This window comes from Carassius gibelio, chromosome B5 (genome assembly GCF_023724105.1).
Source record: "Carassius gibelio isolate Cgi1373 ecotype wild population from Czech Republic chromosome B5, carGib1.2-hapl.c, whole genome shotgun sequence".
NCBI lineage: Eukaryota > Metazoa > Chordata > Actinopteri > Cypriniformes > Cyprinidae > Carassius > Carassius gibelio.
This window is the reverse complement of record NC_068400.1, coordinates 34109100-34132360: the sequence shown is the minus strand read 5'-3', so window position 1 is coordinate 34132360 and position 23261 is coordinate 34109100. Positions and strand designations below refer to the sequence as shown.

General features: G+C 36.6%; 1 protein-coding gene across 1 annotated transcript; it reads right to left on the bottom strand.

Annotated features, from left to right (window-relative positions):
• Positions 1 to 292: 292 nt before the first annotated feature.
• ncs1a (neuronal calcium sensor 1a) lies at positions 293 to 17717 on the bottom strand. The gene is made up of 8 exons (XM_052555352.1): positions 17097 to 17717; positions 6756 to 6780; positions 4186 to 4324; positions 3350 to 3428; positions 2934 to 3022; positions 1915 to 1992; positions 1289 to 1409; positions 293 to 839 (listed from the first exon to the last, which is right to left on the bottom strand). The coding sequence occupies exons 1-7, from the start codon at positions 17158 to 17160 to the stop codon at positions 1311 to 1313; spliced, it is 573 nt and encodes a 190-aa protein (XP_052411312.1). The 5' UTR covers positions 17161 to 17717; the 3' UTR covers positions 293 to 839; positions 1289 to 1310.
• Between the last annotated feature and the right edge of the window lie 5544 nt (positions 17718 to 23261).

Below are 23261 nucleotides of genomic sequence, written 5' to 3'. Positions count from 1 at the left end.
ATCTGCAGTGCTGATGAATGCTGTATACTGTATGCTATTGGTACAAAATGAATCTCATTCTTTCAAACAAGTCAGAGGTGCAACACACTGCACCACATATACGCCTACATTGTCTACATCGTCATGACAGTAATATGCAAAACTGTAGAATATTTGCATTCTTCATCACAAGGTGTACTGTGAGACTGCCTACAGGTCAAGCAAAGCAGTGGCATGTGAGTAGTTACAGTCTCAGTGTAATATATAATGGCTGTCAGACATTAACGGTCAAGTCTTAAGAGTAAGCATGAGATTTATATGGAGATTTATACGTTTTTTGTTTATTGTTGAAGATTGCTAATTTACAAGAAAGGTCATATAAATAAATACAACTAAATGCATGTTGTTCAATGCCAGTGTTTGCTGAAGCTCTGTGGAATGATGCAACTGCATCTCTGTTCATCATGTAATGAAGGATAGACCAAAATCCAGCTAGGTCCATCCTAGGACAATGTCCACAGCTATAAGGAACTCATTCAATGGTGTTTAGAATATTTGAGTTTTATATTTAATAACACTGATGTGGATGCCTTCAAAATCACTGTCTACATGAGTGTCTCTCCTTCTTCACAAAAAGGTTCTTTTACTGTTCATCACTCATCCCAAATGAGTTCTGCATGGCTTTATGTTGTCTTGAGCAGATTTTCCAGGAACAATGGAGATGAGTGATTGACAGCTGACCCCTCTTAAGAACAGCACCCACAATGCACCTTCATGTTGGCAGGTCCAAGAGATTGGTGACAGGTCAGCTTTCCTCTCACTGTGCCAGCAGGATGACATAAATGGGCTGTATTGATTACCTAGTGTATAGATAGGAATGAAAAACATTACATTTAAACTGAGTGGGTGAATGAATAATGAATTGTGGTAATTATCATCAACTATTTTAAGTATTTGAAATTAAGCTAAAATAAAATAAAATATTAGTATTAGATGAAACACTTCAACTAAATAAATAAAAAAATATGCATTAGCAACAAACTGAAATAAATACGATTAGGTTGAAGTACTAAAATTACTAAAACTGAAAAAAAAATTAATCGTAGCTATATACTGTAGATAAATACAAAAACACAGAACTGAAGTAGATTAAAACCAGAAAGTAAAAGTAAAAGCTAACCCAAATTAATAAAGAACAGTATATAAATAATACTAAATTTACACTGATGTGCACATTTAGAATATTCACTGTAGTCAGCAGGATGGTATATAGCTATCAGCATTTGGGAAAATGAGAAATGGAACTCACTGAATGGCACTTTATGATGGGCTTACACCAGACCGTCATAAAGGGAGAGTGCCTGTACAATAGAGGGGTCTGCCTTGGAGCCCTCCTGAAACTCCTGCAGAGTCAACATCCCATCTGCATTCTGTTGACAAAAGGAAGACAATTAGTCATAAGTCATGTCACTGTTTTCACACATAATTGTATTAGGTACATACAGTTTTTGGTGGAAGAAATGCAGGGAATCAAGTTGAAAGACAGGTTTTAGTGATGCATTCAAATCTCTTCTTTCTCTTTAGAGCTCAGTGCTTTCAAAGGCAATTTTTTCAAAGCTTTTCGATGTACTCTATAGATGCAGTGCAATAGAGCTTCTATTTTAAATCTTTCATGTGGCAAGCCTTCTGTGTTTCAATCACAGCAGAAATAAGCCATTAGTATTGAACCTACAGCTATGAATATTCAGTCGTGGGATGTCATGGGTTTGAAATGTTGTTGATGACAAAAAAAAAAGAGTTATTGCAATTTACTATAAATGCAGTACATTTTCCATATTTATTTTTATACAGTCAACCATTTCTGAAAGTAATGTGCATGAGAACAATGAAGCAGCAGAAGACAATAAGTACAGTAAATAAATGCCCAGAGTTCACCTTATCCATCATAGCAAAGATGCGGTCGACTCGCTTTTCTGGTGTGTTTTCCTCCTCCGGTAACTCCACTGTGTTCCCCTGCAAGATATAAATCAGGCATACATTATTGGGACATACCTATACTCCTGGCTTCTGATAGCAGGATAAGAAACAACCACAGTCGGAAACACATCATTTGTGTTTGTAGTTTATCAGGTGGAAAATAAATATAAATGTTGTTATTTATATGTTTTTCCACTTCAGATAAAGTCAAACACGTTTTTGTAACAGCCAACTGAGTGTTCTGCTGTATGTTAATGGAACTTTATAGTAGTTATATGTCAATTTAATGTATAATGTATTTGGTATCATTAATAAATTAAATTAATTTAAAGTTCATTTATGAAAATACTATTGCTTAGCATTGGTTAGTTCAGTTTAACAGTAACTGAAGTTATCTAACACAACGTTAGTGTCCATACTAATTTGCAAGATTAATGCTTTACAAGTATTTTTATGATTAGTTCATGTGAAAAACCTCACTGTAAAGTTACCCTTTTCCCCATACTCTTAGCGTATTTAAAATAGTCTGCTGCAGAGATGCACAATATGTAAGATGTTTAATATGTAAGATTACTAGTGTGTTTCTTATTTAATATACCAGTTTAACATAAATGTATTTGGTTGACAGAAAATGGAGGTACAAAAAGCTAAATCTACTGAAAATGTCTCGTTCTTATAGAACGAATGGTTAACTTACATAACTTTTACCACACAGTTAAATATACCAATTATATATGATCAGAGCAGCAAGAAAATGTCTTGTGTAATAAAAAAGGCATCCAATGCAATTAAGCTTCCTGGAAGCCAGTGTTTTATAAAGATATCCACTGCAGTCTCTTTATCAATTTGACAGACCTTCATAATAATTTTTTTGAGTTTAGGCTTACAATAAACACCATGTTGGCCTTCCAAGAAAGCCCTTTCATTAACTCAATAGAAACAGAAAGCTACGGTTCAGTGAGAAGCAAAAGACTCACCACCATCTGGTAGATGGCATCCACAATGTTCAGCATCTCATCTCGGGTTATGAAGCCATCATTATCAAGATCGTAAAGTTTAAAGGCCCCTGTGACAGCAATAACAAACCAGCACATTAAGAAAAGTCTCTCTCTGTAGTATCTTCCAATGAGTGGAGAATAAGTGTAGGATATAAACTATTCTACTGTTTATTTTCACATTCTCATCTTTGCATTAATCATGATGAGAAAATAAATGATCTGAAAAAGTCTACCAAGTCTTAATTTTAAGTAGCACATTCGCTGTGGGTAAGATCTGTTCTCAAATGTCCCTTCCTGAGACAGATAAATGAATACATATCTGCTGCACAAATAAGGAACATTTGATGCATTGATGTACTAATATTATGAGATATATAAAGGAATTCTGGTTTTACATCTGAGTTTTTCATCTAGTGTCCCTCTGGATGTGACAGACAGAGCTTGAATAAACTCGGCGAACTCAATGCGTCCATCCTGTGGATACACAAGAGAAAAAAAGCATGAGAACTGATGGGTAAAGTGTAAAAAGGAATCTAAAGAAGTGACAAAAAGGGTTGATTTTATACTGCTTTGTCACAGCCTCACACCAAACTGAGATGAAAGAGACACCAAAGAGGGCAAACAACTGCAGAGTGACACAGCAAAAAACTGCAGACAGCAGCAGGGAAAGATGTTATCTTACCTGTGTTCAGTACCACCTCACAGAAGGTTTAACACATTGAAAATATCATTCTGACAGTGATTTGGAAGTGTGTCTAAAGATGTGACTGTAGCAGACAGTCCCAGTGAGAATAGTCTACAGGGGCATCAGACCAGCAATGTCTGACTCTCACACACACACAGTTTCTTGTGTGTCAAATTCTCTTATAAAGCTTCTAAATGCATCATCATTTTGCTCAGACTTTGACAGCAAATTGTTCTACCAAAAAAAAAAAAAAAAAAAAAGTACATTCGTCAAATCTGTTTAAGCTGCATATCTAAAACTAAAATGGAAAGACATAATGTCTTGTCACTGAGTAAATGAAAGTGAATGGAGTGTTTAAACATGTTATTTTGATATTCAGCCAAACAGTTCTTCGGGGAGAGATTCTAGTGATGACAATTTTCCAACTCAGTGAAGATGATGAATCAAAACATTTCTTGGTAAACTGCAACTTTAAAAAGACCCAGTAGGTTTAAAGTAACAGTGCTTTTATTTTTATTGACTTTTCCCTATTTTTAGCCTCCTTACCTTGTTTTCGTCAAAGACATTGAAGACAAAAGTAGCAAATTTGGTGGGATCACCGAAGGGGAAGAACTGCTTGTAGATCTTCTGAAAGCCAACTGCGTCCAACTGACCACTGGGGCAGTCTTTGATAAAACCCTTATACCTGCCACACAGACAGGAAAAATAAAAAAGATAGGCGTGAGGCAGCACAACTGAAGAAAAGAAAGACTGTTCTGAATTAGATTATAGAAGAACACACAAATTTACACTATTATTCAAGTCTTGGGTCAGGGTCACATTTATCCAGGATGCATTAAATTTGCGTAAAAAAAGTAATTGTTTTAACAATTTCAACTGTAATATTGGTTTAAAAAAAATGTTTCTTGAACACCAAATCTACATATTACAATGGTTTATGCAGGATCGTGGTACATGGTGTAAATTGCCAGTAGAAAGGAAAGTGTGTGTGCATGGTGGGGGAAACATTTGAAGAGGTATGCATAGCTATTTTTCTCCACCTAAACCCAAAACACACGACATGTTTCCTCCAGTACATAACCCCTTGTGCAGATAAAGAGTCTTGAACCAACTGTTAGCACCCGAATGCACTGCTAACAGTGTTGCAGAAAAATGTAGTCAGGGTATTTCAAGATAAATTAAACCTCTGTCACTTTATCCTGTCATTTTCACAAACAACACTTCAGCACTGTTTGTTTTCTCTATGCTAATTGATCCCTGACAAACTTGAGGACTATCATTGCAGATAATTTCCGAGCAATTTGGGGCAAAGGGCAAAATGGTTGCCCAGGATATTACAGGGCACATCAGTCTTCAATTGCAAATTAATTTCCAGGCATGTCAGTTTAGTTTCTGCATTTCAGACCTCATTCTAGAAATCTCTCTCAGAATTTGAGGCCCAAATTGCTAGTTGCAAGGTGTGTGAACTTAACTATATGAAATATTGAATGCTACTAGCATGGGGGGAATAAAGAAGTTAATTAAAAACACTGACACTCACTGAAAAGTCAATTTTCTATATTTAGTCATTGTAAAATGGCCCTCACAATCAGTATTACACTCTCCAGCGTATGTTGCAGTTAAAAAGCACTATATTAGCTAATCATTCATTACCTCCTCAGAGGGGCTTGCTGTGCATGATTTTTCACATTATGCTGATTTACAGTAGCTTGATGACAGAATACTGACATGACCATATGTGCAGTACAATTTAATAATAACTTGAGTCCTTTAAATAATCAAAACTAAATAGCTGTTATCAGGAGAAAAAATGTAACTAGTTCTTCAGATGGACACTTTTTGGGAATTTATGCTATCATTTGCCATATACTACTATCATATATTGTTCACACAAATGTTTCAGAAACAAAATTGCTTAAATTATGTTTATTTAACAGTTCTGATTTAAATTTTATTAATTTTCCATATACTGACCTCTAAACTTGACTATTGCCCCAGCAACCAATCTCTTACACAATGCTCTCATCACATCTCTTAAATCGCTCAATGCTCTCTTTCTTCCTACATGACAATAATCTAAACTTAAAGCTCTACTTAATGCACACTGATTTGGTAGGGTATAGGGTGTTCATTGGCTTGCTCTAAGTAAGGGCTATTCAAATCTTGTCCTGGAGGGCCAGTGCACCTCAGAGTTTAGCTCCAACCCTAATCAAACACACCTAAGCCTGTTAATCAATTCTTTGGGATCATTAGAAAATCACAGGTAGGCAGGTTTGATCAGGGTTGGAGCTAAACTCTGCAGTGCACTGGCCCTCCAGGGCGAGATTTGAATAGCCCTGCTCTAAGAGATTGGCATATAAAATACAAGGTTTTCTGAACAGTCACACAAGACTGGGCCACCTTTGTAAATGTTAGAAAAGCAGAAAACTTTCTTCCCTTTCCTCTGAGTACTTTATTTGACTGCCTCCATTTTTTTATCTGGATTGTTAGTTGCTCTTCTTTGTTCCATCCTTTTTGTCTTCTTTTCTTGCTCTTTCACTCTATTTCTTTCTTCATCCTTCTCTCTTTCTCTAGTGAGTGCCTAGAGTCAAACGTTCCCCATCTGGCATGAGAGGCATAGAGCAGCCAGGAGGAGTATAGATGTTGGCGTGTGAAGTTAAGAATTGATGGAGAACAGAGGAAGGACAGAGATTCAACACAGCCCAAATTTGTGCTCTGAAGTCGCACTGAATATCTACAATGATGTGGTACTTTAGTAAAACATCATCCCTTCCCTTGGTGGCAGATATTCTCGAAATGAGTCAGTCAGTGAGTTAAAGACGAGAGGTGTTTGAAACTACAACCACGCATTACATTTTTTTATAGTGAAACCACAACCACATGAATTCACACTCATGCAGGATTTCCTGCCCAAGAACCAAACACTCAGTATATGGCAAAGAAGAATACATTGGGAATTGCAAAGGATGGAAAGTTTAATTTCATTTAAACATATGTGTAATAACATTAGCAGATTCGATTACAGTTTATCTCTCAGGTAGTCATGATGAGTCATGATGAGGAAAGAGAGGAGGAGAGGGATGGGTACAGAGAGAAGACATAAAGAGCACACTTACCATTGCTGAACTTCTTTCTCTGTAACTGTAGACAGAACAAGACAAGACATAGTTAGATTTTGTTGCATCTACAGTTAATGAAAACTTCACATGTAAGGCTGGTTTGTGCTGGGTAATGTGGGTTTGGTTCTGGTCTAGCTGTAGGACCAATGTAATGACTGAGATTTGAACTCAGAATAAAGTTCCAAATCAATTTCTGACCCGAGGTAGTGAATGAGATGTATAAGTACCATTTGAATTTAATTTTAAGGAAGTAGAAATAAAATGTGATTCATGTTGTAGAAAAATGAGTGCAATTTAAAAAAAAATTAAAGTTTGCAAAGTAAAACTTTGAATTATGGTTTAGCATTGTGTTATTTAAAGGTTTAAAAAAAAATCACACACACACACAAACACATACAAACAACACCTCATTTATATATAAATCTGCGATTAAAAAGATTGTAGTCTTTATGCTTAGCTGTGCTCTATTGGATGCCTTCTTGCTGAAAAAAAGTATTTTTTAAGATGGAAAGACAGACAGACAGACAAGCAGATCAGGGAATTAGTGAATTATTGGCATTGTAACCAACATCATATTGCTGCTGAGAAGCTGAATGGAGAAAGGGAAACGTGGAAACCTGACAGGAGATCTGCTGTTGCTGTCTCTCACTGCTTAGAGGCAGACTGCCATGTCAACACAGCTAACATCAGACCTGTCACTACACTGTCACTACATTTGACAGCCTCTGAGCCATTGCCGAGAGAGCTTTTTCCACAAAGATTTATTCCTCATACATACGCATGAGCAGACACACTTTTAGATCCAGTGCTACAGTGGAAGGACCTGTAAATGAAAATACAGTTATACATTTTATGTATTCATTCAGCACTTTTATCAAATGAATTTAGAGGCTTTTTTGTACATATGTGCTAGATGGATGCGTTTGGCCTTTTATGATTAGATCTTGCTTTATCCAAAGAAACATACATCATAAGTACATAGTTCTTATGTTTAAATCTTTGAACAGCATGTCTTGAGATGCCCCAGTGAGATGCTATATTGAAGGATTGTGCAGATGCAACACTTTAGCATTTTTGGATCTGATATTCTCAGTATGACATTGACTCAGATGGTCATTGCGGTTTGTGTTTGTTCAGTGTTTACATTTTAATACTCTTAAGTACTGTTTGCAACTGTGTTTGCACACGGAAGTCGTGGGAAGTCGTGGCCTAATGGTTAGAGGGTAGGACTCCCAATCGGAGGGTTGTGAGTTCTAGTCCCGGGCCGGACGGAATTGTGGGTGGGGGGAGTGCATGTACAGTTCTCTCTCCACCTTCAATACCACGACTTAGGTGCCCTTGAGCAAGGCATTGAACCCCCAACTGCTCCCCGGGCGCCGCAGCATAAATGGCTGCCCACTGCTCCGGGTGTGTGCTCACAGTGTGTGTGTGTGTTCACTGCTCTGTGTGTGTGCATTTCGGATGGGTTAAATGCAGAGCACAAATTCTGAGTATGGATCACCATACTTGGCTGAATGTCACTTCACTTTCACTTTTTCACTTTACACACGTACACATACAGAAAGCTCTTTGTCTGGGGTAGGATGGTAGTTATTACCAAGGTCAGTGATGTGCATCCATGTAGAACGAAAGGTAGAACGGGGAAAAATAAATGGTGAAAGGAGATAAATTGTATGAAGATGCTAAAAATGTCTTTGATTATGGATGAGGAGGAGAAAGAGAACTGTTGAAACAGGGATTTGACACAGACCTTGACAAGAAGAGAGAGCTCTAGTTGAATAAGGAGTCAAATATTACAATACATGTTTAAAGGATTAAAATATTTACGTAACTAAAGGGTAACAGAATTCCAGTGGTACAGCAAAAAGATGTCTGGAGAGGGAGACGAGAGGGCACATGGTAACACAGATGTGTCTCATCAGTGCATATGAACCAACATGACTCCAGCTACTACATCCTTCTCCATCTGCCACAACAAAGAACAAAAGAGGGGAGAAAAACACCCGAAGAGAAGCCTCCTTTAAAACAGAATAAATAAGATACTCAAGATAATATACTCCTCAAATCCATAAAAACCCAGCCCACAACATACCTCTAAACATCTCATCTAATCTGTCCGTCACGCCGCAGGACACTTATACTCATTCTACAATACCACTCCCCCTCACTGTCAGCTATCGTGGGCCGTGGCAGCAAATTAAGACCAGCTAAAGAGCAAGGCAAGAGCAAAAGACAGAGACAGGCTAAAAATAATGAACAATCCACCGCCTTGGGAGCCAGTACACTGTCAGAGTCTGATTTATAACTCAAATGACTGGAAGACACACTAGAATGTAAGATACTGACACAAAGGTGTTTTTGTGCATATATCTTAAAATGAACCATAAACCAATCCGTATACAGTACATGCCCAAAATCAGAGGTGGGTAGAGTACCCAAAAACTTTACTCAAGTAAAAGTAAAAGTAATTCTAGAAATATTTACTCAAGTAAAAGTAAAAGTACTAGTCTTGAATAGTTACTTGAGTAAGAGTAAAAGAGTATCGGATAAAAAATCTACTCAAGTAGTTAGTTACTAGTTACTTTGGGTCATATATACGGAGCCTATTTTTATTTAGATATATAGATTAAATGTATGTAATGTATGTGTGCGTGTATAAATTTATATATTTCATCAGCCTTTACTCCAATTTATCATAAAACCCTGTCTGTTTACTTAAGTAACAGATATAGGTTTCATGCCATAACATGTTTTTAATACGACTTACTTTATATTAAATGTGAATTTAATATTGAAAGGTAATGTGATATAAATTTTGCTACTAATCTTTCATTGTTCAGAAAGAGAGCAAATAACATTTACATTATTAAAGATCATTTTCACACAGTCAGTCTAGATTTCAATCACTCTCAGAAACTCCCATTAAAATCACTGAAACTGTTAACACTGTGAAATCAATATCTTAATTATAGATTCGTACACACATCTGCACTTTGTTGTTTCTGACGAGAGCATTCGCCAGAAAGAGGTATTCAGTCAGTGAGCGAGTGAAGGAAGCACCGGCATTTTAGCGATGACTCATCTGAGCGCCTCTGATTGGCCATTGCATTCAAAAGAATCGTGTGTGATTGGTTATAATGCGCAACTCTGTAAAAACGCATCTACCTCTGGCTCAGCGCCAGCTATCGATCACAGATCTGATGATATGACTTGCTGAACGTACTCGCACCGGTGTGATTGTATTAAAATTAATAAAATCTTAATCGGCTATTTTTTTTTTTTGTCTTTTGGAAGCTGCATTCAACTGACTCCCCTCTGTTATAAGCCACACACGTACAACAAACTACCATCACAGTGGTAACGTGTAGACTGTAATCGAATATACTGTAGCCCAAGTTATTACCTGTTAAACAGTATACAGCACACACGGTGTTCATCTAATAAGGATCTCCATCACAAGCAAATACTAGCCTGCAGATTTGCTTTCAATTCAGTGCAGATCCATATCCATGTTTTCAACGCTGCTGATGATCTTAAACGTTACAACTGTGAACCGCTTCAGACGCTCAGCGCGTGGTGCAGGGAACTGAACGACTCATTCAAACTGATTCATGAACCAATTCACTCGTTTGCCAATTGGTTTGATCAAGCCTTTGAACAGAATTGACTCAAAAGAACGAATCATTAGCGTGCATCGCTCATTGACCAGAGAAAAGTAGATGGCGCGTTTGGAATAAACTGAAGCATTTATAACATTTATTGCATCAAGATAAAGTAACGAGAGGGGCGTCGCCTACAGTAACGAAGTAAAAGTACAGATTTTTCCCAAGAAATTTACTCAAGTAAGAGTATAAAGTACCCATCTTTAAATATACTCCGAAAAGTATTAGTTACCCCTAAAAATTACTCAAGTAAATGTAACGAAGTAAATGTAACTCGTTACTACCCACCTCTGCCCAAAATACTGTCAATCCTAGTACCCAACATTAACTTTATCATTCTGCAAACTACCTGGACCCCTATGGGAAAACAACATATGCATCTTTTTGTAATAACATTTTGTAATAATACTGTATCTCTCATTAAATTATTGCAGCCTTGTTAAGCATAAGAGGCTTATTAATTTTTTTTTTTTTTAATTAATGTTAATCCTGCAGCCTCTGCATTCAATCCATTCACAGGCATTTGTTTTGTTAGTTTCTTCTTTTTATTTGTGGACTTGCTCCCATTTACCTTTTAATAAATGTTGTTTTTTTGTTGTAGAAGAACAATTTTTATAATAATTAAATAAGAGATAGATTCAGGATCTCCAACCCATTAAGTCTGAAGTGACACAGCTGCATCTAGCCACATCGGCCAATATATATAGAAACCCCTAAAATCTCATTGGAACATTGAAGCACATTGCTGGACTGTCCCGAGAAAACTTCACCAGTTTCTACTATAAATGTCCTTCCTTCTTACATCTGACACATAGCAGATTCATAAGGGATATTTGATCTTACCAGGAGGTAAAACAGGAGGTGAGAATTAGGTAAATGAATGACTAATGAAAGTTTTCCTGCTCCTATGAAAATGCATGAATGCAAGACAACAACAAAAATTCAGTAGAAGAGTAATTGGACAGCTTCTGGTCATGGGCATTTTTCCACTTTCCTGTGTATTGGAAGTTCTCTGAAGATGACAGTTTCACCTGAAGTCACCCATAAAAACTAAATCAGACATTTTTTTCTACAGCTTTCAAACTGATATAAGCCCAAAAGGGGACCCAAACAGCGGCAGGCAGTGGTAAAACAAGGCCACCTTACAAAATCCCATGCTGAGAAAGATTATAAAACACAATGCCTTTAAAACACCTGGAACATAAAATTAATGATTGCAGTGCTCTCCTCAGTTCACCAATAAGAATTACAAAACAGCCTCCTAACAAAAGAGTACACTAGGAACACACAGTGTTTGTGACTAAATTGAGCAATATACACTGAAAATTGGTCAATTTATCAATAGGAACACCTCATAAATCGAGAGCTAACTGCAGTGCATTGCTGATTACGTGAATCAGAGGACATCCCCTTCCAGGCTGCCTGTGTGGACTACATTCTGTGAAGCAGACTCTCGGTAAATCTCCCTCCACATCACGTCTGCTGTAGTGCCTCTACCCTGGGCCACCCACTGTGATATTTGATTAACCTTATTTGTGGACATAAACTCAATGTGAAGGCAGGGAAGGGAAGAGGCTCTGCTGGAGACTTCAGACCTGCTGACAGACCTGGTTGCCATCATCACCAGTGAGTTATCCTGTCTATCTCTTTCAGGATCACCAGATGCCTTCTTTTAAAAACATACCTATATGCATGTGTTCAATTTTCTATGCAGTGTGACAGAAAAACAATTAGAACCCTCTTTGTGAAAAACAAAACGGCACATTTTTGACATGTGAATGTTTGTGTTGGTCTAGGGGTGTCCAATCGTGCACCCGGAGGGACAACGTCCCGCTGAGTTTAGTTTCAACCAGCTTCAATGATGTTTCTACTGGCTGTTGACATTGAGTGACCATGATTTCACCAAGTGCAACATATTCCTGGATCAACATCCTTGACAACAAAATATGTTGATCCAGGAACATATATTACTTGGCATAATCACGGCGACCGTTGACATTGACACCATACCCAAATTGACCATTCCCTACATTAGTCCACTAATATAATCCAGTTGAAGAAGTGAATGAAAAGGAGTGAGCTAATTTGAATTTGGAGCTGCTGTGTAATTTGTTATTGCCATTTAATAATCATTTGAAACTATTAAATGTTAATTTAAAAAGAAATTAATACCTGTATGATATTCAGCAGTAACCACATTGGAAAAGCAGTTTGGTAAATGTATGAATGATTCAGCTGCAGGCGCTATCTTCTGGCAAGACGTGTGAATTCATTCGGCATGACCCTCGCAGTGCATTATTGGGTATTGACTAGTTATTGAGTGTAAATCAGTTGTACACACATTATTGAAGTGTGTTATGGTAAAGAATGAGTGCATTTGATAATGTCCACCATTAAAAATGGCTGTCCCCTCAAATAGTTCACTATTTAAAGCCCAAAGTATTCTTCACTTTTTATGCATATGTGAGAGAATTTCTCATCAGAACAGTATGCACACACCCCGATTTTTTTTTTAACTGTGTGTACTTTCTACACGCAGGTCGCACATGCACATTGAATTTGTTTTGCAGTAATCAGTTGTTCCACAAGGTGGCAACACTGTTCCAGGGTGTTGTTTCACAATAGAAAATGAAACAGAAGGGAAAACAGACAGAACACCAACAACAAAATAACAGACACCGCAACAACAGATGTCCACATTGACAAGCGCTTCTGAGCGAGAGGGACATTTATTTATTTTTTTGGCCATAAAATATGGTGAAAAATAGACCAGACACTAGACATGGATGAAGCTTTCAAAAGCACATGTGTCAACTGCCCGCGTTCACGGCCTACTTTGAAAGGCTACATGTTCGACTGTACGCATGTGCTAGCGCACACATACAAAAACAAAGCATACTTTGTGCTTTAGGGTAAAGGGAGCAATTTCATACACAGCCAGGGATTCTGAAGACCTTGATTAGCTGTTTTATGTGTGTTTAATTAGTATCTTAATTAGTAGTTTAAATGTATCTTCTTATTGAAGCAGTGGAAGATGTACTAGCAGTCTTTACTGGATCAGTGGATAACTCATCGTCATGGTGACCATAAAACATGAACTAGAACTGAACAGAGTGTGCGAATTGATGACAAAAACAAACAATCTGAGTAAAATATTATGATATTACAGACAGCTTGTGGATGTGTTATGCCAAATCGACAGCTGCCGGTCTGCAATTATACAAGGGAATCAATCTAGAGAGACCAAAGGTTACATTTCTGGATGAGAGAAGGGGAGAGGATGAACATGGCTGATGTGAAACTAGTGATAATGACACACAGATTGAGAGGAGAGTGGAACAGACAGTGTAGACACTAGGCAGAGAGAACAAGAAGAGACAAGCTGCAAACAGGCTGAAAGAGTAAAGACAAGGACTGGAGAGGAGGAAAAACTGAAGAAGGATGTGGGAACAGAAGGAGAGAGAAAAGAGAGGCGACAAGACCTATTAATGGCTAATTACAGATTGCTTGTTTGTTTCTGTGTGTGTACATAAAGCTGTTCCCGCAATGCAAATATTTCAATGCTTCATGCTTAATTCTCTATATGTAAAAAAAAAAATTATATTTGTGTATGTGAAATGCATACTTTCTGCAAGAAAGGTTTGTTACATGATGTGTTTAATGTACACTATTTATTTTAATGACTGGGGAGCAAAGAACTTTATCAATTGCTTAAAAGGATAGTTCACCCGAAAAATGAAAATTATCTTATTTACACACCCTCAAGCCATCCCAGGTGTATATAACTTTTTCTTTCAGACGAATAAAATCGGTGTTATAATCCGAATAAGTCATAAACACATATGATGGCTTAAGGGTGAGTAAATCATCGGGTATGCCTTTAAAATTATAATGGAATTGAAGTAACAAAAAGAAATAATATAGGACAGGGACTTGATTCTGTTGTTTGGTTGTTGACTGGATGGAGGACGTTTTGAATGTTCGCTTGCATTTGATTGTAAGAAAGGGGCAAGAATAAACATGGATGAATTGTTCACAATTAGACCAATAATATCACTTTGAAAATCTGAAAAATGTTATTCCATTCATGCTAACTTGAACATGAAATAAAAACTGGCCCTGTTTACTTTCTTAATGCACAATCCTGGTCCGGAAAAGAAAATGCATTCATTTGCTTAAATGGAAGCAAATCATTTTGCACATTTTTTATAGTTAAATGTAGTAAAAAAAAAATAGTTTTCAAAAACTGATACAACTTTCCATTTCTGCTGACATCACTTTGTCCATGCAGGCTATTGGATAATGTTAACCAATAGCCAAATGACATTCTAGCAAATAGTCTGGCTGAATGTCGCATTTAACACCCACTTTTTTTTTTACAAACCAATCAATTCCAAAATCAAGTCTCACCATATATTTTTCCTTACTGAATATCCTATTTTACACATAATTTCACATTACAGAAGTAAAATAGGATGCAGGCATCCATTTTTTATTTGCTCATTAGGTCATCCTGTTCATCAGCTCAATATAAAAGAATCAGTCACAGAGACCACAGAGAAACATTCAACTCAAACCTGATTCTTCCTGGGCACACTTTGAATTCCATGATATGACATTAGGTTTACATCCCTAAAATTGCAAAATTGTACTAATTGGTGTGATCACACTAGCTCACTGCATAGAAAGAAGAAAGAGTGTTGAAATAGTTCACAGTAAACTTTCAACTGATTTCTCATAGTAAAAATAAATAAATAAATAACAATTGACACACACACACACACACATCTTCAGGTCATTTACATGACCAATGCATCAAAACACTTGTTTTCTGAATTGTGACTGACATGAATCTTTGATGTTTGGGTTCTATTGCAGACATCGTCTCATTGAAAGTCTGTTGGATTTCTGCTCAACTGCTCACACTCTGATATAACCCTGCAGCAAAGGAGCAGGAAATTATTTCCTTACAGCCCTGCTTTACCCCCCACTGTGCACAAAATCCAACCTCTGAGGATGCTCATTAAACATGAACGGTTCACTTCCGCTCAGAATGTGCTTAAATTCCACTGAAGTTTAAAGTAGTACATAGTAAATAAGTTACCTACTTGTAGCAGGTGGCTCTTTGATAATGTCCCAGAGAACTGATACATTAAAAGGTAGACCTAAAAAGTAATTAATTAACTATCACTATAGTAACAACAAAAACAAGAATCCAGTTTGATAGATAACTCACAAACATAAAGGGATAGATCTGTCACCATGTGCTCACTCTCCATGTTGTTACAAATGGTTTTCTTTCTTTAAAAAAACAACATATAAGTGAATAAATGATGATTATAAAATAATATAAGCCAAGCAAATTAAGAAAAAATATGGAGAGCAGAACATGAGGTCACTCTCCAGAAATTAAGTTGTAATAAATGATCAGTTACAAATTATAAAACATACCTTAAGTTATAAATATATCCACTGCACTTTGCTGCAACACTGCAATGCAGATGGAATTTGTGTTTTTGTATTGAGCCAAGAGGTCAACCTGTGACATTTAAATCCATTACTGGTCAAATGTCTTTGTGATACGGAATTTACAGGTCAGAGGTTACCTAGTCTCAGCCTCAGACGTCACGCCCACGGACCGTTGGGTAAACGTCTGAGGCGTATGGGACACAAAAGTGAAAACACTTCAGGAGTGTCGAAGTCATCATCGGATTGGTTGAATTCTTCAGGATTTCAGGGAGACATCTGTGTTGTGTTTTTTTTGTGTTTATTTGTGACTTATTAGAAACATAAGTCATGAAGAAAATCTAAATATCCTTAATTATGGCATAGTGTGAAAAATACTGCACACTGTGTGATGGCAACAAATAACGAAACCTCTTTGCTTCTGCTTGCATTTCCATGTGTTTGTATACATATGAATGTAAATGAAATAAACAAAGTCTTCTACACTAAAACAAAACAATGGTCACTTAAACAGTTTGCTAATCTAGTCATGTAGACCTAATTCTGTCATAATTATGATCGCTGTTCTACCTTCCCCTCTAAAATTTGCTTCACATATTTCTCACTGTGATTAATACGCAGCATTAACATGGTCTCAAAGCTTCATCTCATTTCAGCAATCTAAATCAAGTCGAAGCCAGTTGATGTGATAATGATAATGCTAATATTCTTTCTCCACCTCAGGGAAGGATTGTTGCAACACAATTTGCAGTTAGCTCCACACCTTATTGACTCGACAATCGACATGTGAGTTGCTGCCAGCTGTTCATGTAGGCACCTTATCTTCTCGCAACAGAGATGCAAGCCAGTCAAAACATGCTTAATGATTTTATGATTAGTGACAGAGGAGAATCAACGACCCCTGAGACGAAATGATGATCACATTCAATTCAAAGCTAACATAATCGTTCATAAGCAGGCAGGTAAGACACACACACACACACACACACACACAAATAAACAGAATCAATAGTGCAGTACAAAAGCTTGGTTACATTCCGCTTATACTTAAGCCAATTGCAACTTTATGGAAGATGGTTTTAAAGTAAATACTATAGCAGGCTTGTTTCCACAGAGAAGGAAAATAATAGGGCGAATAATTATAACTTGCAATTAACCAGCACAAAAAAGGCACTAGACATGGAAGAAAGGACTAAATAGGAATACTCACAGTAGGTCTTTCTGCACAGCTCTTCCACTACCTCAGGCTTTAGTTTGCTGTTGGACTTGCCCATCTCTCCAGCTGGCCACAACGGTTTATCCCCACTCCCCCCAATCCCACCTTCCACTTACATTTAAAAAAAGACAGAGAAAGAAGGAGAGAGAGAGAAAGAAGGAGGCAGCACAAGAGACCCACAAGTCCTTTTAAATCGTGCTCTGCCTTTTCTCCAGACTGCAGCAGTGTAAAAAAATAAATAAATAAGACAAAAATAAGGGAGGAAGGACAAGTAATTGAGAGGAGCAAATTACACAGAAGCAATGTGATTACAGCATGCAGTGCCTAGAGTTGTCTCTCCTCACTCAGAGGGAATGAAAGAGAGAGAGAAACAGAGAGGGCTTTAATCAGTTAACCGGCGTCCCTCCTCCCCTTTCCTCCACCTCCTCCAGTCCTCCTGCCAGTGTCTGTGGTTCCCTTGTGGAATCAACTGGCTCTGAGCACCACTGGAGCCCAGGAGAGGCACTCTTCAATTGGGTATATGCTGCTGTCTGGCTCGGTCCACTGGAGGAAGAATCGATTCACTGACTTACTCAGACATGCAGACGCATTCGTTGGCTTTCTCTGAGAGAGTGTGTGTGTCTGTGTGGGAGGGTGCGGGTGTGTGTGGTCACCACGCTATGTGTTGATGCTGTTGTCCTTGACAACAGAAGCCACTCCCCCAGTGCTCTCTCTCCTACTGCCTGAAAATATCCTTATATCCTTGTTTCCCTAAATACGTCCCTTACAAAGACTTTCTGGCTTTTTATTGAAATCTAATCTGATTGAAAACGTAAGAATTTATTTTATAATATTATTATTACAAATTTTTACATTTTATAATATTTGACAGCTATAACATATGTACACACACACACACACACACACAAATATATATATATATATATATATATATATATATATATATATATATATGTGTGTGTGTGTGTGTGTGTGTGTGTGTGTGTGTGTGTGTGCACGTGCGTGTATGTATGTAACAGCAAATATACATTCATGAATCATTAAACATTTACATCTTTTAGATTTCATTTAAATATTATTTATTTAATTCTATTTTAATTTATTAAAAATCCTAAGAATCAACATTGAAAACAATGAAAAGTAATCAGTTAAAATGTATGAACAGTTTAAATATTGCTAGCATTGGAACAAGTTGATGCAAGATTCAGTTAAAAATGCAGGAGATTTATATATACCGTAATAACTTTAATAACTTTAAGATTATATAAACCTGTTCACTGTGTTTTTTAAAAACTTTGGGGTTATTAGAACTATTACGTGAATCTCTTTCTCCATTCTTTTATTTTGACTGATATTGAAAATATGCATCACATTACTTTTTTAATTGGTAATCCATGTAATCTAAATAGATGGAAAATTTAAATACAAATAAAAAAACATACAAAATTTTATTAAAGTAAAAATATGTCTAAATATTATCCTAAATATTGTACATGTATATAGATAATCATAAATGGTTTTCCTTATATTTTTCAGCAATTATTCAGCAATTAAATGGTATATATACAGATGCTGGTCATATAATTAGAATATCATCAAAAAGTTTTTTTTTTCACTAATTCCATTCAAAAACTGAAACTTGTATATTATATTTATTAATTACACACAGGCTGATATATTTCAAATGTTTATTTCTTTTCATTTTGATGATTATAACTGACAACTAAGGAAAATCCCAAATTCAGTATCCAGGAAAATTAGAATATAACTTAAGACCAATACAAAGAAAGGATTTCTAGAAATCTTGGAAAACTAAAAAGTATGAAAATGAAAAGTATGAGCATGTACAGCACTCAGTACTTAGTTGAGGCTCCTTTTGTCTAAATTACTGCAATGTGGTGTGGCATGGAGTCGATCAGTCTGTGACACTGCTCAGGTGTTATGAAAGCCCAGGTTGCTCTGATAGTGGCCTTCAGCTCTTCTGCATTGCTGGGTCTGACGTATCGCATCTTCCTCTTCCCAATACCCCATAGATTTTCTATGGGGTTAAGGTCAGCTGTGTTTGCTGGCCAATTAAGAACAGAGAAACCATGGTCCTTAAACCAGGTACTGGAAGCTTTGGCACTGTGTGCAGGTGCCAAGTCCTGTTGGAAAATGAAATCTGTATCTCCTTAAAGTTGGTCAGCAGCAGGAAACATGAAGTGCTCTAAAGCTTCCTGGTATATGGCTGCGTTGACCTTGGACCTCAAAAAACACAGTGGACCAACACCAGCAGATGACATGGCACCGCAAACCATCTCTGACTGTGGAAACGCTACACTGGACCTCAAGCAACGTGGATTGTGTGCTTCTCCTCTCTTCCTCCTGCAGTCCACTCTTTGTGAATCTCCCCCACATTTTTGAATGGGTTTTGTTTCACAATTCTCTCCAGGGTGCGGTTATCCCTATGGCTTGTACACTTTTTTTCTACCACATCTAATCCTTCCCCATGCCTCTCTATCCTTTTGCAAGGTGTCAGTGGTCGTCTTTTGGACAACTGTCAAATCAGCAGTCGTCCCCATGATTGTGTAGGCTACAGAACTAGACTGAGAGATCATTTAAAGGCTTTGCAGGTGTTTTGAGTTAATTAGCTGATTAGAGTGTGGCATCAGGCATCTTCAATACTGAACCTTTTCACAATATTCTAATTTTCTGAGATACTGAATTTGTGATTTTCCTTAGTTGTCAGTTATAATCATCAGAATTAAAAGAAATAAACATTTGAAATGTATCAGTCTGTGTGTAATGAATGAATAAAATATACAAGTTTTATTATATATATATATATATATATATATATATATATATATATATATATATATATATATATATATATACATCTATGACTCTAAGTGCCATCTGAAATTTTCATCTAAAATTATGATTTTTATCAAGATCCTATGCTAAGGATAAGTCATTTTACCTTAATGGCAATGTGCAGGTCCTTTTCCAGGCTATTAAAGTGAAATAACTGAACATAAATATAGGAGCCTGATAAAAATCCTAATTTTAGATGAAAATTTCGGATGGCATTTAGAGGACTGTGAACTCTTCATATATATATATAAAACATAAGGCAAAGGCTTTATTAATATAAAATGATATTTGTGTACATTCATATGAATAATCCTAAAATAGGATTATAGTTGAGATTATAGTGTGGCTGTACAGAGGAAAGGCTCATAGTCTGTCATATTCTGATGAAGCCACAGTTATAATCTGCTGGCCCAGTTTAAGTACAGGCCAATACATTCCTCAGGGGAAGTTTAGTTTGTGCAGTGCTGTGCATGCATCAGAAAGAGAGAAAGGCAAATGTTTAATTTTTGCTTCTAAATGAAGAAGACAGAAACAGAAGAAGATGATGCTGAGTCAGCTTCATGCAGCTCCGTAAACACCCAGCAGCCTTTGCCAACAGCATCACCTGCTAGAACACTTTCTGAACTACATTGTAGACATTTAGTATATAACTTTAGTATATAGTATAAAATCTTGTAGATTTTAGGTTGTATTTAGTTAAACTTGTAGTTGTCCTGTATTTGTCTGTGGTGACTGATTATTGTTACTTTTCTCAGAATAAAACCAAAATGTAATACATAGTATTAAAAAAAAAAAAAAAAAAAAAATTAAATTTACATGCAGAATGGTTGGCTCCATAGATTACCATGTAACTACATGGGATATAATTATGGTATTCAGATCCACACTACACATCAAATAACCATGGTATTACCATTGGATACCACAATGGAGTTACGTCTGTTAGAGCAAACTATGATTTACACTGATAGTGTACGAAAGCACAGGGCTCACTGCAAATATTGTGATTAATATAGTTTAATGAAAAGCAATTTTCTAAAACAGAATCATTCTGAAAAACAAACAAACAATACAGCCAAAAATCATTAGGAAGGTGGAAGATGCCTATAAAGTGGCCTATAAATAGCGTCCAAGCAAAGAGGGGAAAAAGTAATTTACTTTAAGACTGACTTATGAGATACTGCACAGCAGGAGAAAAAACTGGAAAGTAGCCAGGAACTGAAAGACACTGAGTAGTTTGTAAACGTCATGCAGAAAAAAAGAAAGCATTTCTCTCATCATAAAATGACATGTTGTGCCAAGCATTTGGCTTGCCAAGCAGCACTTTTCTAAAATGATGGAAGCTATATTTGGTAACATGCATACAATATATCTACTGTAGTATCTCAAAAGAGACTTTTATGTTTGATGTTTTCCTTTTAGCTGAAGGTTATGGAAGGATTTTCTTCTAAAGTTGGCCCAGAATACAATGGTTTAATGGAGTCTTCAATCTTTGTCCGCACCTCTGAAGATATTTTTCTCTCAGAAAATGAGACCACAGACCATACAACCCACTGGGCTAAACCAAAGATTTCAGTTGGAGTATATGTGCTACCTTTAAGTCATTAAAGTTATTTAAGATTGCTTTTAACGACTTATTTTCTTTGATCTGTCCTTGTATGGCTATAATGCAAATACCCAAATAAAAAATAGGCAACTAATGTTTATTGAGTTTGCCACTTTCAAGGCTTTGCGACTGTGATCTTTTTAACAGTTCAATAAATAAAAGTGAAAAGTGTGTGAAAGTGACGTGACATTCAGCCAAGTATGGTGACCCATACTCAGAATTTGTGCTCTGCATTTAACCCATCCGAAGTGCACACACACAGAGCAGTGAACACACACACACACTGTGAACACACACCCAGAGCAGTGGGCAGCCATTTATGCTGCAGCGCCCGGGGAGCAGTTGGGGGTTCGATGCAATCTCAAGGGCATGAAGGTGAAGGTGAAGAGAGAACTGTACATGCACTCCCCCCACCTACAATTCCTGCCGGCCCAGGACTCGAACTCACAATCTTTCGATTGGGAGTCTGACTCTCTAACCATTAGGCCACGACTTGCTCCAAAAATACTTCCCAAAAAAGGCCACAGCAGAAGCAACCTGCGATTCTGCAAGGCAAGTTACAGACAATAGGTGTTTTTTTTTTTTGTTTTTTTTTCTGAATGAATCAGTGTTTTGGAGGAATCTGTTTTTTAAATTATTCAAATACTAATTTTAGGAACATTTCCTTGATGCCACCTAGTGGCGTAATAATGTCACCTGCAGAAAGAGTCACTGATGAACGCTCAGCCAATCAAATTCGATCTATAACCCCTGACCTCCTAGTGGTACATTAATACTGTGCAGTTAGCCTTTTAAGAGATAACCATAGCTTCAAATCAAGTAGGCTAATTTAGCTTTAAATAATAAGTACAAGTGATTTTAATAATACAAACTTTTAATCAAGCCAGATAAGAACAAAATTAAAATACAGTACTACTGAGTACCGTACAGTACATATATAACATTTTCTTTTAGTGTACAAATAATGAATATCTGTAAGTTAATTTCAGCAAATAATAACTAGAAAAATATAAATCGCCACACTGTTTTGTTATAAACAGACAATCCAAGTGACCTAAGGTAAGTAAGACAATAAACTGATTAATATGAAGTAATCAAGTAGCACATAATCGCTATTATTAGATTCAAAACAAGGGATAACATTTGCAAAACAGAACATCTAATGCATGTTAACATCTTGTGCTTCACTTCATCTGTTCTAAATTTAACTACTGAAGCTTGCATCTGTCCCCATTATTATTATTAAGGGATAATGGATAAGAAACTAAATGTAATTTTCTATGCAGGCACAAGGGGAATAGAATTAGCATTTTGGAATTGTCCTATCCTCAGCAGCCAAAACTCATCATTAGTCCCTATCTGACATTTTGTCAACATCAGATGCTCTTAATGGCACTTGAGCAAAAGTGAGCACAGCACTCCAGTCTTGTGAATTAATTATAAGCAAGCCGTTTGCTTCAGTGCTGTCAAATGATTACAGTGTCCAAGCATGATAAGATACTGCCTGAACATTAGTGTTTATGATCACTTTTTGTAAATATAAAGAGTGGACAATTTGTCCTAACAAAATACCAGTCCACCATGTGTATTCCTTATGTTGAAAAACTAAATCTTCATGTATACAGAATGCATAAAAACACCGATACGAATAGATATTTACACTCTTATAACAAAATATAAAAGACAAATACAAAGGA